The sequence below is a fragment of the Nilaparvata lugens genome, chromosome 1, assembly GCF_014356525.2.
Source record: "Nilaparvata lugens isolate BPH chromosome 1, ASM1435652v1, whole genome shotgun sequence".
NCBI classification, from domain to species: Eukaryota; Metazoa; Arthropoda; class Insecta; order Hemiptera; family Delphacidae; genus Nilaparvata; species Nilaparvata lugens.
In genome coordinates this window covers 70,240,769-70,257,464 of record NC_052504.1, presented here as the reverse complement: position 1 = coordinate 70,257,464, position 16,696 = coordinate 70,240,769, and the positions used below count along the sequence as shown (strand labels likewise).

The following is a 16,696-nucleotide window of genomic DNA, read 5'->3' as shown; positions in this document are numbered from 1 at the left end:
TCTAATGCAAGTTACTGTCCCAATTAGCAGTGAATGTTATTTGATACTAATCATGAATCAGCGAGAGGCAAAGCATCGTTGTTTTCTCAGCGTTGAATCCAGTGGCAGGGTCGTTGTCAGACTGGAAGTCATCTCTTGGATCTTGTAGATGTAGACGGTGCCGCAGTTGTCTCATTGAGGCGCGATAAGCGAATAACAACGCAGCGCAAGTTAAGTGGTTGTCATTGTCGTATTTGCAGGCCAACAACCAGAAGTCGTCGTAAACTGCAAACTGGAAGTTAGTAGGGGTTGCGGCTGCTTAATGAAGCCGTTCATAGTTCCTGAAACGTCGCGCAATTAAGTTTAATTAAGATAGCATAAGTCGGAATTGCGCACTGCTAAGGCCTGTTTTAATTGCGGCAACAACGTTTATTTATAGCCGCGTGTCTTACTTTTATCGGCCAGCAACTTCGGCTTTCAACTCCTTCAGCATTTTCTCTTGTTTTCAGAAGTTTCTCGCCTGCGGAAAGTAGTATGTCGGGAAGAACATTTATGCAAACACCGTGAGCAAAGTAGCTGAAATCAAGCACCGAGATCATATTAATGTTTCACATTATAATTTGATTGGGATGCAAAAGAAATGCTGGGCACCCAAGAGATGGGTGCTTGGGCACCCAACTTTTAAAATTTTCACTTTTTGGTTCAAGAATTAAATCTTTATACATGATTAATATTGTATGATCGTGTAATATAAATATATCCCACTGATAGTACTTTACTGAAATCAAAACACATCAGTTTTCTTACATCAAAGCTATGTAAAATGTAATGTCTATCAAATAAACTCATTCAAAAATGAATTATATATCAAATACCTGTTCATAATAAATCATTTTCAAATATGGTTACTCAAAAGTTGTGATTTTTTACTCAAGCAATATAATTGCAGAAAATCGTTTATTAAGTTTTCAATCACTATAATATTACTAGCGCTTCCTTAATACTGGTAGACAAAGAAAAGTCGTATAATTATATTATTCGATTATATGATTGTACCATCCTACAATCAGTAAGATCAGCATTTACGCAAGCATGCGCGAAGATTTCATTCAAGTTACATAAAGAGACAATCTCATAAGAGAAATTGAATACTCTCAACTATAGGCATATTACTCCTTTTTGAAAGTGATAAGTTATTTGAAGGCACTCGAGCCGCCTGCAATAAACTGGCAATGTCAGATCTGTTGCAGCTACAACATAACTCAAATCTTAGTCTAGTCTCTTCAAAATGAAATTACAAGTTGTATTTTTCATGTATTTCTTCACTTTCTGCAATAACCTACAAATGATCTCAACCTCAAAGTTCAAATTCATGGTAAGTTGATTTTTTTTAATTCTGGGAATATGTTTACAATTTTGAGCCTATTATTACTGTATAGCAAAATAAAATTCATAATCAAAATATCAAGTGGATAGTCCTGGGCACCTCATAATCTCTCCAATCAACGTAACAGTCTTAACGCAAGCGATTTTAAAGCAGATCCTTCCACACATGAAGCCTTTACAATTGACCGATCAATTTTCCAGTAATGTACCGTGGGCCTGCCTAATTGATTTATATTTAAAGATTAATTTTCCAGTGAATTGAATGAATTTAAATTCATGAATGAATAAGTCCACTCTCCACTCCAAATTGCAATGCTAATTTCCTATTCAATTCTTCATTCCTTGATGCAATTTTCAATGCGATTACATTATTTATATAGTCGATCTCTGTGGAGAAATTTCAATCTTGAAATTATTTTTGATGATTTCGAATTTACGTATCGTATCATTTTGTAGTTGGAAAACAAGTTATGTTTGTTTCTAACGTAATGTTGAACATCCATGGATTATCATCCATCAACAGAATTGTTCCATTTTCACTGCTATTATTAGATTGAAAAATGTATTTCTTATTCTTATAACTCGTGGCTGGAGCTCAAGGCTTCTTTTTCCAAAGAACTATTGTATTTTTGTATTTTAATACGAACAAAAATGTTGACAAAGTGACTTCGCCTTAGTTCACTGCAAAAACTTCGAGAAATTTAATTTTAAAGTCTCATCATTTTCCCGGTTCGGTATATCTGTTATTGATACACATAATCTTTGCAAAAATGTGAAATTGTTAAGCCTATTTCTGATTCCAATGTCTTGATAATCATTTTTAAATCTGAAGGGTGTCTCGATAATACCACAGAACCTCTCAATAATATTCAAATGGCAATTTAATGGATGAAATTAAGTTAATTTAATAAGTAATTATGGATCTCATTGAAACTACATGGGTAGAAATAATATGAAAATATATGTATTGTACAGAGAACAAATATGTAAGATGTTACACTTGAAAAATAATAATGCAATGCATATTTTGAATCTGTCAAATAATGAGCAGATGTAGTATACAACTACAGAATGACATTGTCTAACAGTGATGACATTGTATTAGTTTTCAAGGTTTTTGGTTTAGTTTGAAAGAATATGCTTTGATACAATAGATAATGCATATTAATACTTGACCGATATAGATAATGTTTTAATTTCTCACAATTTTGGGAAAGTATTACCTACTTCAAGATTTGAGTTTTCCATCATATGGAAGTGCAATGCTTCAATCTTTTGAACATTGAATTTATCGACAACCTTCCTGTTAAGTAGTGTAATATAATCCATATTGCTTGAAAAAATTGCTCAGTTAGAATCACTTGGGTCTATTTTTTAAAATTACAAGAAACTGTTAGCGATTGTTCAATCTGTCTTGGTGAGGGTTAACCTTAAGCTTGTGCGTGGGTAATGGGAGAGATATATTATGATGATAAATTGATATATGAGTGGACCTATAATAATTCTAATATGGTTCCGAACCACATGGACCAGGAGGCAATTTTTCAGCTTCCTCTTTACAAAACTGGCCTCAAGCAGACACCGATCCAAAGATCCATGAGATACCAATTATTAGACTGTTTGAATTATTGGTATATTTCTGATTAATTTTGTTGTATAAAATTAGCTTTGAGGTGAGGGCTCCTCTCACAATTCATTTAAGTTTATGAAACAAGTACCTATCAAGGTACTATACTACCAACACCTTAATTTAAATACACGAAATAGACATAGACTTAAAATTCCGCAATATAGCCATTCCAAATCTCAGAGAAACTGGCACTACATGTCAATAAAATTATATAACTCCACACCAGACAAATTGAAGTTACTAGCATTCACTCAATTTAAAAATAAAATTAAATATGTATTAGTTAATGAATGTTTGTACACAGTAAATGATTTCTTTTTTATAAACTGGGTACCATTTCTCTTATGATATAATGAGTAACTTGTGATCTATGCTTTACATTACTTGTTAATTGTATTTTTAAGACTGACTAATGAATAATAGTGATTTAAAAAAGATGTATTTTGACGAAGTCGATGTATTTTTTGTAAATATTGAATGACTAATAGAATTCTATTCTATTCAAAATATTTTTGTACATGAATCCAGTAAATCTGATATATAAGTGCATTCTTGAAGCACCATTAAAGGCTACACTGAATTCACTTAATAATACTAGTGGTAACACGGAATAATTTGATATTTGTTCTTCTACAGAGGGAATCAAGAGAGCTACTCAGACGTTCTGGTAAGTAGACTACTGTTCAGTTCACTCGGGACTCTTGATCTGTTTCGTTATGCATAATACGCTCTCGCATTATGTTTTACAATTAATTATAATCATATGAATAATAATACAATAATATACAAATATGTGTTTACGTGCATATAGCATGTATGTTGTTTAATATATGACTCAATCACAACTGCTCGGTTGTCCCATAGCTACGATAAAAATTAAATCTATCTTCAGTATATAATAAATGTAGATTGCAACAATTTTTTATTGGTGGAGAAACGTACTAGTGAAATACTTATCTAATAATTTGATAATTTTATCTTGAGCGCAAGTTTAATTGACCGAGCGAAGTGAGGTCTAAGATTCAAGTCGACGGTTTGGTATTTCTCTTAATGTTTAAATGTTTATATTATGTTGCCCAGTTACGGCGAAACGCAGAAATAGATTTTCATGAAATTTGACAGGTATGTTCCTTTTTTAATTGCGCGTCAACGTATATACAAGGTTTTTGGAAAATTTTCATTTCAAGGATAATATAAAAGGAAAAAGGAGCCTCCTTCATAGGTACGCAAATATTGGAGTAAAAATCTGACTATAGAATTATTCATCATAAATCAGCTGACAAGTGATTGTTGTTGTTTTTTTTCATTGAGCAGGTACATCTCCAGTGCATCCTTGTGTCAGAGAATGCATTACTGGTCAGACAATGATTTGCCAATACAAATTTGTAGTTGAAGATTCGACGAGTATGGACCTGTCGTGCGGCGACTGTCCATTCAATGAGACCGACTGCAGGCGCCCAGGGTGCAACCCAGCGGGGGGCGTCCAGAGGCCCATCATCACAGTCAACAGGCAGACTCCAGGTCCTGAAATACAAGTAATAACTGCAAACAAAAATTAGATACCTTTCAATAGAAAAATATTGAATCACTCAATATCATGTATAATAAAAATACGGAGCTGCAAATACAGAATTAGTAGATGTAATAATAATAATATCGTGTGACCTGGCTGGCTCAGTCTGGTGTCAGAGTTTTCAGGTCGCAACTGATCAATTTCAGGGCCTCTGACATGACTAACGACTGCTTATTTGGCAGCCGGGACCAACGAGTTAACGTGTCCATCTGAAGCACGGGAGTGGCCCGAGAAAAATATCTTGCCCCGGCTGGGATTCGAACCCGGGCCTTTGGATTACAAAAACCAACATCTAATCCACTCGACTAACTCCACTCCATTAGTAGATGTGATGTTATGCAGATGGTACTTTTTTAATTTATATAGAGCAAGTAGGGCCATTACCATGGAACATATAATGATAAGGGATTCCATGTAATACAATGTAGATAGCATGTAATACCATTTAATAGCGTGAGATAGTATGTGGATACCAAAGCAAATCTTTACCTTAGTATTACCATGAAGAAAAGATAGCATAAGAATATATCCCATGGTTTAGGTCGTTAATGTTCTAAATTTCAGGCCGAGTTTTTAAACTCAAACCGATTCCTGTCGACTACCATCTATTACTGTTTTGGCCGCCTGAGTGTTAGAACGGCACAGTATAAGAGACTGCTAGCATCATAAAGCTTCATAAAATGGATTTGAACAGTAAAAACTATCAGTGAAACTATATTTGAAACTATATCGCTTTGAGTTATCAATAAAATTCGGAACATAATCACCCTATACAATGGGATATCTTCCAATGCTATCTTTTCTCTGCGATATTACTCTATCTCAATGATTTTTCCCAAAAAAATCATTTTCTAAATAGATTTCATGATTTGGCGGGTAGTACAATAAAGGGTCGAAACACACAAGGTCGGACGTTGTTTTCCAGACGAGTCGGCATGGCACGATAGGACAGGAAGCTCTCTGATTGACTGACTGGGGTGACATATCAAGAATCAGACATCTGAGAGATCCTGTCCTGTCGTGCCGACTCGTCTGAAAACGCCTCAAGTGTTTCGGACCTAACTGGTGGGATGCTTGAAATTTGAAAACGTGAAGATGTTTTTGTCATGAAATTCTTTCTCACAATAGTCTATTAGCAAATTTATTGTAGATCTATGTGCTAGTGCATTTTTTAGATAAGACATTTTCTCGACATTCAAGTTGAAAGCTATGGCATTTTTCACAAATCAATTCGAAAATTAATCGTATTGAAGTTATTAATCAATGTGGAAATAGTTATGATGGACGAGTGATATATTTGTTAGGTATGAAACATAAAACTTAATGTCAATTGAATATAAAAATCAAACCATGTCAATAGTCAAATAAAAAATGTTGACCATTTATTATAATATTAGGTCATAAAATTGAAAATATTGAGATGATAATCATTAGTTACGGTATTTATTATTCTTTCACAAAGAAGATTAAACTAATCAGTCATAGACTTATGAATTGAATTGAATAATTGGCTTCAGGAGTTAGGACTCTAGGTCCTCTCTGCCACACAATACTTATGGAGAGTTTTTGTAGGAAAAATATTTGTTTCAAAATGTATTTCCTACATAGTTATCCAGATAAGTTACTTCGTGAATTTCCTTATCTTGAGCTTGAGGAAACTTCAGTGAAATATTTACCTCACAAAAACAAACACGCATCGACTTATCTGTTTCAGGTTTGTGAAGGAGATACAATAGTTGTAGATGTAGTGAATACACTAAAATCAGAAGGAATAACCATCCACTGGCATGGTCTACATCAAGTGAACACACCTTTCATGGATGGTACACCGTACATAACGCAATGTCCAATTCTGCCATTCAATTCTTTCCGCTACCAGTTCAAAGCTCTGCCTCATGGAACGCATATGTGGCATGGTCATGTAGGTAAATATATTTCCAATTATATTTTAATCTAAGCATGAGTATGATAATACAGGACGACACAGAATAACGGGAACTTTAAAAAACGCCATGAAACATTAGTGGGAAGGGCAAAAATGATTGTATTCAAACTAATGTATAGTTCAAGACTTGCCATTTGAGAATTATTAATAACATCTATCACTTTTTGACAATTACTTCTTTAAGATGGCTTCCTCCTGAACGAATACACTCTTGAAATCTGTGTTGACGATTCCTCATTGATCGCTGCAACATCTGCGTTTCCTGGTCCCATGATCTGTACATCTTCGATTTTCTGTTTATGGAGCTATCTCAAATCAAACGTTTTCACAACTTGACCAATAACTGTGGTTGAATCATAACAGACAATTCAAAATAAGAATCAACAATATCCCAGCTGAAATGTTGCAGCAATCGTTCAGGAATCTCAACACAGATTTCAAGAGTGTATTCGTGCAGAAGGAAGCCATCTTGAAGAAGTAGGTAATTGTCAAAAAGTGATAGATGTAATTAATAATTCTCAAATAGCAAGTCTTGAAATTTACATTAGTTTGAATAAAATCATTTTTGCCCTAATTTTTTATGGCGTTTTTAAAAGTTCCGTTCCCGTTATTCTGTGTCACGCTGTATTTCTTCAGAGCTCAAAACTGTAAACATTATAAAATACCAGTAGGTACTGATTATTTTTAATTAACAAAAAGTTTTTTTTTAGATTCTATTTAAAAACATATAATATATACGGTACATATTAAGCTAAATAATAATTATTGTAGTTGAAAAGTATATTCATATTTCATTCTATTTATTGATATATTGACTGAGCAAACATTATTTTGAGAGCTCGGTGAATAAAACTACGACCAATTATTGAAAAGAAACAGAGAAAAAATACTTTAATTTTAAAAAATCCAAATTATTCCTCATTTAGGAGCCAACAGAGCTCCTAATGAGCTCCTAAAGCTCCTTTTGAAAAGCAACGTTAAATTTAAAATCCTTTAATTAAAGAATGTGAATTATTCCTCATTTAGCAGCCAACAAAGCAGCAACTCAAACCGGAAAATTCAATATAAATCATGACTAAAGATTATTCTTAGCTGTGTGCTCTAGCGCCTTAAACGTTGGTACACAAATGTTAAAGCAGAGTGAAACTTTCACCCCACAAAAAATGAAAATTTCTAACTATTAAAAAACTTTTTCCTTAAAATATGTATTGAAAAAATTAAAAACAACTTATTTTGTTTCTAGGATTTCAAGACTGCGACGGTTTATATGGCAAACTTGTTGTGAGAAGGCAAGAGCCCAGCATCTTCAGAGACTTATATGACTTTGATCTACCAGAGCATAGTATAATAATATGGCACTGGTACCATTGGGTAAGTGAGTACTTATGTACTGCTTTAGATCATTAAAATTGAGACAAGAGAATTTAAAATTGCTTGAGGGAAAATAATTATTGTTTTGTGATTATTTTTTTATTAAATGTCTCGGTTAGAAACTCAACTTTTATGAAAAAGAAGTGGATTATTATTTAGTAGTATTAAAGTAGTGTAATAGAACTACATAATTTTTATTATTTTCCATGAATTTTCACAATGAATAGATAAATTTTTGACGACGGTGAAAATTCATGACAAGTAAAATTATGGAAAAAATGAGAGGCTCTAGGCAGTCGGTGGTAAGGACGGGACCTGGAAACATCTACAGCAGATCAACCAGCCCGACTTCTCCCTACTGAGAGGGTCTCCCATTTGGGCAGAGTGAGTGCCAAATTAATTATATTATTTTTATCTGAGGGTATATCTTGTCAATATTATTTGAAATCATATTTTATCTTTTGAAAATAATTCTTTTTAAATTATCAATAAAAATTATATTATTCATTCTACATTTAATTATTTTACAATTAAAACCTTTCTCATGAGATAAAGAGTAAGATCCGAATTTAACCTCTCGTTAGCCAAGCGATATTTAACCCCTCATTTATTTGATCAGTACATCTTATTTATCAATTATAATATAACAGCATTATCTTTTATTAATTTCTGTATCCAACTCCTAGAGAGTTAGGACCTGTAATTCTTGTTGAATACAATCAATATTAATTATTTTGTTACAAATTTTAAATTACATCATAAATCAAATTAGTTCAACCAACAATTTATCAATTCCATTACATGGTGGAGGCGCCGGGTCAAGGTTTTAATTGTAAAATAATTAAATGTAGAATGAATAATATAATTTTTATTGATAATTTAAAAAGAATTATTTTCAAAAGATAAAATATGATTTCAAATAATATTGACAAGATATACGCTCAGATAAAAATAATATAATTAATTTGGCACTCACTCTGCCCAAATGGGAGACCCTCTCAGTAGGGAGAAGTCGGGCTGGTTGATCTGCTGTAGATGTTTCCAGGTCCCGTCCTTACCACCGACTGCCTAGAGCCTCTCATTTTTTCCATAATTTTACTTGTCATGAATTTTCACCGTCGTCAACAATTTATCTATTCATTGTGAAAATTCATGGCAAATAATAAAAATTATGTAGTTCTATTACAGTAGTATCTTAATAAAAAAATTAATAGCCTAGCGTTATATATGATAATAATAATATTTTCCATTCAAATTGTCAAGCAATTATTGCCTAAAATGAAAATCATTAAATTATAATATCAACTGTCGACCATACTGAATAAGAGACATTTTAGTTTTAGTGGCCCATAATGGAAATGGAAAGTAACAATATCCAATCTCTGTTTATAAGACAGAATTTTTTGTATAATACGGTACTGTGATAATGAATATTATAATAATGTTCGTGTTCATGACCTTCATGTTGAGTGGAGTAAAAAATATGATAATCTGAAGAGGGTTTGAAAACAGTTGCAATATAAGGATGATGTAGAAAAGTTTATAATTTCTCAGAATGAATTTCCAAATTGAACTATCTTTTTAATTTTCGATTCTCATTCCAGAAAAGCCAAGGAATTCTAGAGAATGTACTACACACAAACACATCTATTAAGCCATTTGGTATACTTATTAATGGGAAAGGCTCATTTAAAGAATTCAAAGATAGCTCAAATCGAAGAGTATTTACGCCCAGAGAAGTATTCCATGTTACCAAAGTGAGTTCAGCTTAATTTTTTTTAAATAACTTCATTTCATTCCAATTATAATTGTTGTGTATTTATTTACTGAAAATTATTGTTTTTATCAGATTAATTGTTCAAATTGAGATATATGTCATGATTTTTAGAGTAAACGTGGGAAAATCTTTCATTTTACTCTATAAACATTGTAATAGCTCTAAAATAATACATTAAAAATTTCAGGGAAAAAGGTATTTGTTTCGAGCTGCGTTGAACAGTGCAATTTATTGCCCAATCCAAGTGTCAGTAGACAACCATACGCTGGAAATGGTGTCAACAAGTACTAGCAATATTAAACCATTGACAGGTCAGTAGGCTATAAATTTATCAATAAATTTAATGATCCAATCCTCAGATTTGTTTCAAATTCAAATTTATTGTTTCTGTTTTTTTATTCAGAACATGATAATTTACATAATGGATGCTTAATAAAACGGAAATGCAAAAGTATTAATCTATATATTAATTTTATCTGCTGTGATTATTTATAGTAAATGAATATTTCTCCCGAAATAACGTACCGTACTGAATGTAAGGTATACAGAAAAAATGAAACTGTAATGATAATCATCGTGAATTGAAGAATTAATCAAGTTTCGAAGACATTGTATAAAATACGAATACCGGTAACAAGTTATTCACTACCGTAACAAGCTGAAAGTATGTTATTTTTTATTATTATATCCTGTGGAAAATTGCATAAGCGTTTTTTTAATAATATGGCAAAATAATAGTAAGAAAAGGCAAGGATGGTTGCACTTTCCCCTACTAGTAGATTCACTAGCTTTTCATTTCGAGGAGGGAGGAATGAACTGTGGAATTGGCTAACATTACGAATACGTATGAGGTATGAGATTCAGAGATTGAGATGTGGATACTGTTTCTCTTGAATATCTCTATCGATAAACGACAAAAATATAAATATAAACCTAAGATTTTATAATCTCTTCTTGGATTCTGGATGTGCCCTTTACTAATAATATTATAGAATGATCGAAGATAAAATGAGCATTAATTTTGTCTTGTTTCTCTAGTTGACAGTTTCATGATGAATGCTGGAGAGAGGTTCAATTTCATTTTAACAAGCAATCAAACCAATGATTGTTATCTGATGAGGTTTCGAGCATTTGGGGATTGTGGAGATGAGAATGGACTTCATCAAGAAGCATTCGTTTGTTATGATGGGGAGACGCCTCAACTCAATAAGCAATACTCATTCACATACGACCTGGGAAGGAGGGAAGGCAGAGTATGTTAATTTTAAACATTGAAATGACACAAAAATAACTATTGCTTCAATTATACAGTACAGTACTTTGATTCTTTAATGATCAAAATTCAATCTTGAATTTTGTTTTCTTATCCTTACATAGGTTTTCGTATTTTTTATCTCAAATGAGAGTTTATAAAGTTACTAATCGTTAATTAGTGAAGTGTATGAAGTAACTGATTTCAAATTTGATACTGCAGTTTACATTGATAAACTTTTTAACTTTGTCAAAAATAACAAAAGATAGGTGCATCGATCATTGTCACAAATAATGACTTCTCCAAAAATGTGAAGTTGTCACAACCGCTGCTGCACTAGAAGTGAGCACATTTTGGTTGAACAGAGAAAACTGCTCAGTGAATCTGTTAAGTCTTCAACCTTTTGGAACATAATCCAAAAACCTTCTCTCCTTCTCTCTTCTTTTATCCTTCTCTCTGTGCTTTACACTTTCTTACTATTGAAAAATTGCAATGAGAAATATTTTATTTAAAATTATAAATTTGTTGAGTGGGTTCTGTCACTATTGTGACACATTACTTTGTGAAATTTACAGCTAGTAGCCTTGTGTTCATCATTGATGGTTCTCATGTCATTTTCTGAGTCATTTGTATAATCAATAATAATCAGTGAAGGAGTAACCAGCATATTTCGCTAAAAAAATAGACTTCAATACTCCAACAACATTGCTTATAATCAGGGGTGACCACAGGGAAGAGGGGTTTGGACACAGACGGCATCCTTGAAATTCTTGGTGGGTGACTGACTGGGTTTCCAATTCAAAGGAGGGGGGTTGCAGCTGAATTTTTCCCAATTTCAGGGGGTGGTCCCCCCTGTTATAATAGCCTTGGTTGGTAACATTCTTGTCCAGGTGAACAAAATTTATTACTTAAGAAATTATTTGATTATTCTTTATTCTTTATTGATTGATATAATAAGTATACATCATATAAATGATAGGGAGAGGAAAAATAAGGTAACCTTGTGCTATTCCTCTCCCCAATTTAGATATGGTTACACATAGTCCGAAATAGGTTAAGTCTTGTAGCTCTTCACTTCGCAAAATTTTCAGACCACTAACATGTTCAGTCACAAAGTAAATTTTCAAATTTAGATGCTTCAAAACAAAAAATAGAACAGATATTTCACATTATTATCACTTGAATAGAGAAGATTCATATATTAAGAAATAATTTTGAAAAAGAACTGAAAAAACAAACTTAATTCTAGAAGCACAGCTGTATGACAAAAGAAACCATTAGATTCTGTGAAAATTGAATTGACTATCATAATAAATATAAACTTCAACCTTATTGTAATTTTCCAGTTGTTCAATGCTATCCAGGTAGCAGCTTCAAACTATGATAAAAATGAATTGGTTTCTGTTACTGACTTGAAAAGTACAGAAAAAAATGAATTGGACATCAGAGGAACACCAGTGGTTACTTTATACGTAAAACTAGATGCTAAAATATACAGTAAGTAAAAATTGATTTAATAATTAACTTTTAGCTGTAATATGTGAAACCATAGAGAAATGGAAGACAATTGCTTCATTTTGTCTCTATAGAGAGACCAATATCGAATTTTAGTTAGCATGTAAGAAATAAGCTCTTAAATTCCTATTATATTATATTTCTCAAATTTTTAAAAGTCACCAAAGAGCACAAAATATTATAGTTATTTATTTTAAATTTAAATTCAAGAAGCTTGTTTGAAAATAAGATACTGATGATCAAAATAGGTAAATGAGCATCCCATCTTAACGGTTTTGCAACATGCAAGTTTCAAAATGGTGAAATAGCATGGATTAAAATCTCTTCCCTCCCACCAATTCTACAGAACTGGTGTTTAAAATAACTATAATGTTAAATATTTTTCAATGAAAATTATTTAAGCTATTATTGCAATATTATATTGAATTACTTATTCATAAATGATGAATCGTATTAAATATTGAATAATCAAATTTATTAATAATTATTCTATATTTATCAATTATTAAATATCAAATTATATAAACTATATAATGTTATAAGTGTGAGATTAGAATAATATTGATAATGTATTATTAGATATCTTCAGCAATAATAAATTACTGTATTTTTGAAGCAAATACAGTAAATACATCACATTTTCAGCAATTACTAAAATCCAAAAAACTGTCACCTCTGTTTCTGTAATTTTCTTAGAAATTTTTTGTCAAATCTCATCAATCAATTTTCAATAAAACTTATATGCATTCTCATTTTTCAAGATATAAGTACCTACTATACACGTTTTTGCAGCAAGGAGACTTTTCCAAACATGAAACTGTCCCAGTATCCAGTGCTTTCTTAAGTATTCACTGTAGAAAGTTTCTTTACTATAACTCGACAATTATTATAGTCAAGGTTGAGTATTCTACGTTCTAGGTGAATTATTGTTTGCAGTGCAATTTTGAATCTATTTATGTATTTGCAGATGATGCTCTGTATCCAGGGTCGTGGCCTCAATTCAATGACATAACATTCGATTTTCCAACCAAGCCTATGTATCCTCAGAAGGAGGAGCTCGATGAGAATGATACCTGCTCTGAAATGGCTGCCAAAACCAATCACTGTATTGGAAATTTTTGTGTTTGTCCCTACACGCATGATTTGCCGCTAAATGCTCTAGTTGAGTTGGTATTGGTTGATGTTAGTGAGTATCAGAAATTGTTTTTCCATGTTTACATAACAAATAGATTCCTCATTCCTTATTGACAAACTTTTAGACTTTTCCCTACTTTCATGCCACAAATAAAAATGAACAATTTTTTATGACGTGAATGAATTATTACAGCTTCGTTCTCAACTAACTTTGATACACTGTTATCAGATTTCCGATAAGTTTTACAAAAAGCTGTAAGAAAATACTACCAGACATTTAGAATGGAATAGAATATTTTATTTATTCAACACAGCAAAACAAAAACATGAAGTTGAATATCGTCACTGAAATATAATATTAATACACATTATAAATCTACAAACTAATCAAATACTACAATCGATTTCAAGATAACAACCATTTCAACTTCCTAAGCACCCAGTAGGAGAATTGTCCTGCTCTTGATAACTCATCGCAAGTGTCACTATGAGGTCCACGTTATAATGGCAGTGGATAAAGATAGAAGAATAGCGATGCCGATTCTCTGCATTAATTAATTATATTTCTACACTGTCAAAAACATAATTGGCATCGTTGTGGGCCTAGAAAAGGATAGTACCACCGGCTATGTCGAATGATAGACAAGGATAGCAAAGCCAAAATTGATCAAATACTGTCATTATAACGTGGACCTTACTATAGCAATTGAACCAATAAATCATTTGAAATGGATAATAGGCTTACGTCTTGCGTGAATTTTTATTGAACTGAAGCCTACTTCGATTGTTCACAATCAACAATATAATACCCATGTACAATTTAAAAACACTTCACTAACATGGGCTACTTTTAGTGAGGTCCACGTTATAATGGCAGTGGATAAAGATAGAAGAATAGCGATGCCGATTCTCTGCATTAATTAATTATATTTCTACACTGTCAAAAACATAATTGGCATCGTTGTGGGCCTAGAAAAGGATAGTACCACCGGCTATGTCGAATGATAGACAAGGATAGCAAAGCCAAAATTGATCAAATACTGTCATTATAACGTGGACCTTACTATAGCAATTGAACCAATAAATCATTTGAAATGGATAATAGGCCTACGTCTTGCGTGAATTTTTATTGAACTGAAGCCTACTTCGATTGTTCACAATCAACAATATAATACCCATGTACAATTTAAAAACACTTCACTTACATGGGCTACTTTTGAACAAATTAATAAAAACAATATAAAAAATCTTGTAGTACCCTTTATTTTAAAGTTTTTTTTTAATTAACAATATAAAAAATCTTGTTGTACCATTTATTTTAAAGTTTTTTTTTAATTAACAATATAAAAAATCTTGTAGTACCCTTTATTTTAAAGTTTTTTTTTTAATTAAACAATATAAAAAATCTTGTAGTACCCCTTATTTTAAAGTTTTTTTTAAATAAAGAGTACTACAAGATTTGTTATATTGTTTTTATTAATATATACAATTTAATAAAACTCTCAATACTCTTTGTTGGTTTTAATAGGCTACTATTTACGAATTTATGATTCAGGAAACTGGATACAATAATGTTGTTCAAAAAATATAATTATCAATACGGTATAAAAGTATTATTTTAGTACCGTACCTTAGGTAGACCTCTCTATTTAGTGTGTTTGATTTTTAACAGGTATAGAGAGAAAACAAGATCACCCTATTCATCTGCATGGCAATAACTTCTACATAGTGGCTATTGAAGCGGTAGGAAGGAATATAACATTCGAAAATATAAAAGAAATGAATGAACAAGGAAATATAAGCAAAGTTCTACAAGGCGTGCCCAGCAAAGACACAATTTCAGTACCAAACAAAGGATACGCTGTCATCAGATTCAAAACAACTAATCCAGGTGATTAACCTTTTTTTCTACATTACTTATTGTTATAATAATTGAACAGTAAACTACAGTATTTTTCAAAATATACTGTCGCTAAAGTGATGCAAACTAAATTATTTGAAGATAATTTTACATAAATAAAATCCTACGTATTTTCACAGAACAGTATTGTATGTTCATACAATATTGTGTCTGATAAAAATCCCAAAGATCATTGAATGAAGATCCTAAGAAATGGGTTTAAAAGAAATTGAAGACTGGATGTGAAATTTCAATAGATGGAAATTATTGTTAACATTTAATAGAAACTACCTATATACGATTATACAGTAGTTCAGTACGTACAAGAAATTTGATAAATTATTGTCTTCCATAACAATATTTTAAATTGAAATATCGTTGCTATTTTCAAATTTTCAGGATATTGGTTATTCCACTGCCATGTCTCCAATCACATGGAACTAGGTATGGCGATGGTTTTCAAGGTCGGACAACACTCAGACATGGTCAAAACTCCTAAGAACTTTCCTAGATGTGGAAACTGGGTTTATGAGCCTGAAATTGAGTCGAATAATAATAATGCAGGAGTCTATCATGAAGTTCAATTTGTTATCTTAATGACAACACTGATAATGCATGTCTTAGTGAATTGACTCTATAGTATTAACTCAACACTGGTCATTGAACTGGAAAAATCCCTATGCTTCAAAATTGATCCTTCAAGACTGGTTCTGTTTTAAAATAAATTATTTATGCTGGTATTTATAGAACCTCTTTTTCATAGATTAAAATAATAAATATTCTATGAATTATATTTTTACAAAATAGGTTTGTATTTATCGTTGTGCCCTTGAAATAAAGTTGACTACAGAAGTATCATAGTCACGAGAAAATGCTCGATCCCCATAAGGCTGCTGTAATTTCAAGCTTTTTCTCGTAACTGAACCATCTGTACCGGTACCCTAATTTTTACTAGTAGTTTTCGAAACTGAACCATCTGTACCCTAATTTTTACTATTATTTCTGTGAACAGTAGACCTCGCGCGGCAATAAACCATAGCCATAATGTCCATCAGAGTAACATTTTTTCCTGTCGTGTGAAAACGGCCAAGGGCTGATTGGGTTGACGTATCGACAATGCTATATTTTGTGAACAACTATCACCAAAAGCCAATTTATTACTAGACAAACTGTCTGTCAATTGGTCAGCCCAGTTGAAACCAGAGAAAGGTTGAAAGAAAATACAATATTACAA

The 16,696-nt window shown here is 31.9% G+C and overlaps 1 protein-coding gene across 2 annotated transcripts; it reads left to right on the top strand.

Moving 5' to 3' along the window:
- Window positions 1–1,130: 1,130 nt before the first annotated feature.
- LOC111052644 (laccase-2) lies at window positions 1,131–16,266 on the top strand. Of its 2 annotated transcripts, XM_039441674.1 has the most exons (12): window positions 1,131–1,354; window positions 3,632–3,662; window positions 4,310–4,530; window positions 6,283–6,493; window positions 7,757–7,884; window positions 9,489–9,641; window positions 9,849–9,972; window positions 10,700–10,914; window positions 12,260–12,410; window positions 13,396–13,614; window positions 15,235–15,453; window positions 15,862–16,266. In XM_039441674.1, exons 1-12 carry the CDS (start codon window positions 1,268–1,270, stop codon window positions 16,092–16,094), a joined length of 1,992 nt encoding a protein of 663 aa, XP_039297608.1. In that variant the 5' UTR covers window positions 1,131–1,267; the 3' UTR covers window positions 16,095–16,266. The 2 variants fall into 2 exon arrangements, with proteins under 2 accessions (XP_039297608.1, XP_039297614.1); XM_039441680.1 differs by lacking the exon at window positions 9,489–9,641 and having other exon boundaries at window positions 1,165–1,354.
- The last annotated feature ends 430 nt before the right edge of the window (window positions 16,267–16,696 follow it).

Excerpts from the sequence above, each read along its gene's own strand:
- LOC111052644 (XM_039441674.1), top strand. The coding sequence starts at position 1,268 with ATGAAATTACAAGTTGTATTTTTCATGTATTTCTTCACTTTCTGCAAT. Across the intron at positions 12,411-13,395 it reads ACTAGATGCTAAAATATACA|ATGATGCTCTGTATCCAGGG; the intron begins GTAAGTAAAAAT and ends ATGTATTTGCAG. Across the intron at positions 13,615-15,234 it reads GTTGGTATTGGTTGATGTTA|GTATAGAGAGAAAACAAGAT; the intron begins GTGAGTATCAGA and ends GATTTTTAACAG.